At 51.7% G+C, this 2,442-nt stretch overlaps 1 protein-coding gene across 1 annotated transcript in view; it reads right to left on the minus strand.

The window, feature by feature from the left end:
• Positions 1 to 2,065: 2,065 nt before the first annotated feature.
• Positions 2,066 to 2,442, minus strand: part of LOC107300161 (zinc finger CCCH domain-containing protein 3) — a gene marked incomplete at both ends in the record, with an annotated part of 10,051 nt that continues 9,674 nt past the window's right edge. Inside the window, one exon of the mRNA XM_015829502.1 lies at positions 2,066 to 2,197. Coding sequence (XP_015684988.1) covers positions 2,066 to 2,197 — 132 coding nt within the window. The remainder of the gene's footprint in view (positions 2,198 to 2,442) is intronic.

The following is a 2,442-nucleotide window of genomic DNA, read 5'->3' on the forward strand; positions in this document are numbered from 1 at the left end:
CCAACCCCCCGCTCAAGAAGGAGACCGTATACAACTTGAGATAAGCGACTGTCCAGTCTCTTCTTGAAAGCCTCCAGTGATGGAACACCCACAACTTCGGGAGGTTAATTAACAGAATAACAGAGCCGGGAGGGACCCTGGAGGTCATCTAGCCCAACCCCCTGCTCGAGCAGGAGACCTGTACAATTTGAGATAAGTAACTGTCCAGTCTCTCCTGCCTGAGCAGAGGGCTGGACTAGAAGACCTCCAGGGTCCCTTCCAGCTCTGTTATTCTGCAGGGATCTCCTGCTTGAGCAGGGGGCTGGACTAGAGGACCTCCAAGGTCCCTTCCAACTCTGTTATTCTGATCAGACAACAGAAGGGAAAGAAGACAAAGGATCCCTTCCATCCAAGCGCACATCCTTCTGGAATGTAAAGAATGTGCTGTCGTCAGCATATTGATTCTGTTTATTGTGCGCCACACACTTCACTTCCACGAGAATCCAGCCGTGTTCAACATGCCTTTTTTCAGGCTGGACACCAGGCAAATACTTACGTTATCTTAATTCTGTCAAATCCTCAAGACAACTAACCTCGCCCTAATGTTCTCCCAGACAAACATCCACAAAATATGAGGGTCTATTAACCAGTTTTGGTCACCGCGATGTAAAAAAGATGTTGAGACTCTAGAAAGAGTGCAGAGAAGAGCAACAAAGATGATTAGGGGACTGGAGGCTAAAGCATATAAGGAAAAGTTGCTGGAATTGGGTATGTCTAGTTTAACGAAGAGAAGGACGAGGGGGGACAGGATAGCAGCATTCCAGTATCTCAGGGGCTGCCCCAAAGAAGAGGGAGTCAAGCTCTTCTCCAAGGCGCCTGAAGGCAGGACAAGAAGCAGCAGATGGAAACTAACCAAGGAGAGAAGCAACCTAGAACTAAGGAGAAACTTCCTGACAGTGAGAACAATTAACCAGTGGAACAACCTGCCTCCAGAAGCGGTGAATGCTCCAACACTGGAAGTTTTTAAGAAGAGACTGGACAGCCATTTGTCTGAAATGGTGTAGGGTTTCCTGCCTGAGCAGGGGGTTGGACTAGATGACCTCTAAAGTCTCTTCCAACTCTGTTATTCTTTTACTCAAATAGAAGGCAGGACAAGAAGCAACGGATGGAAACTCATCAAGGAAAGAAACAACCTAGAACTAAGGAGAAACTTCCTGACAGTGAGAACAATTAACCAGTGGAACTACCTGCCACCAGAAGCGGTGAATGCTCTGACACTGGAAGTTTTTAAGAAGAGACTGGACAGCCATTTGTCCGAAATGGAGTAGGTCAGTGGTGGCGAATCTATGGCACGGGTGCCAGAGGCGGTACTCGGAGCCCTCTCTGTGGGCACACGCACCGTCTCCCCAGCCCCGCCTCCTCCCATGGCCCCCTCCTCACCAGCAGCTCCCCCCCCGAGGAGAGTTGCCCCTGGGCGCAGCCCACACAAAGCAGCGTAGCCAATGACATGGTAGCTGGGCAGCGGGGACAAGACTCCGCCCTTGTGCCCCATTGCGCACAGATGATGCTGCAGGGCATGGGTGGAGGGCATGGCCGCCATGGCGCTGCTGGGCTGCCCGGGTGATCTGTGGCGGGCCGTGGAGGTGCTGAGTGGCCCAGTGGGCAGAGCGGGGACGGGGGTAGGGGGGCAGTTTTTGGGCACTCGGTCGCTAAAAGGTTCGCCATCACTGGTGTAGGTTTTCCTGCCTGAGCAGGGGGTTGGACTAGATGACCTCGAAGATCCATTCCTCCTCCTCCTTCTCCTCCTCCTCCTCATGATGATGATGATGATGATGATGATAATGATGATGATGACGACTTGTGGATATCATTTCCCAGAATTGTGGACTTTAAGACACCCCTGTACTAAGTGAAGAGGCCTCCTTGCACTCCACGGAAGATGGTGGAGGAGACACCTCAGTTTCTCCACTGCAGGATGCTTCAAGCAAAGGGACTCTAACAGCCTTGGTCTTGCAAGGCCCAGCCAGGGAGGAGTGACAAGTTGAAAGGGAGTTGAATCCATGGTTCTCCCCCCCCCCATCCTCACCTTCTCTCCCAAGGGACAGTAGCCCTTCAGGAAGTCCGCACAGACCTCTGCTTTCCTGGAGACGTAGACATGGCTGTACGGACAGTCGCTGTTGTTGCAAATTCCCCTCAGGAAGTAGGAGCAGACGGGCATCTGACAGAGAGGAGCAAAGAGAAGAGAAAATTCAGTGAGGATCTTTCGCGAGTCAAAAAAAAACACCAAACCCAAACCCAAGTGAGAATGTCGCTCTACACTACACCACTGAGGAACGGTGCCACTGCACCATAGGAAAATACAGAATAACAGAGTTGGAAGGGACCTTGGAGGTATATCAACCCCCTGCTCAAGCAGGAGACCCTTGCAGAATAACAGAGCTGGAAGGGACCGTGGAGGTCACC

Source organism: Protobothrops mucrosquamatus, unplaced genomic scaffold (genome assembly GCF_001527695.2).
Source record: "Protobothrops mucrosquamatus isolate PMUCROS unplaced genomic scaffold, P.Mucros_1.0 scaffold6282, whole genome shotgun sequence".
In the NCBI taxonomy this organism is placed as follows: Eukaryota; Metazoa; Chordata; class Lepidosauria; order Squamata; family Viperidae; genus Protobothrops; species Protobothrops mucrosquamatus.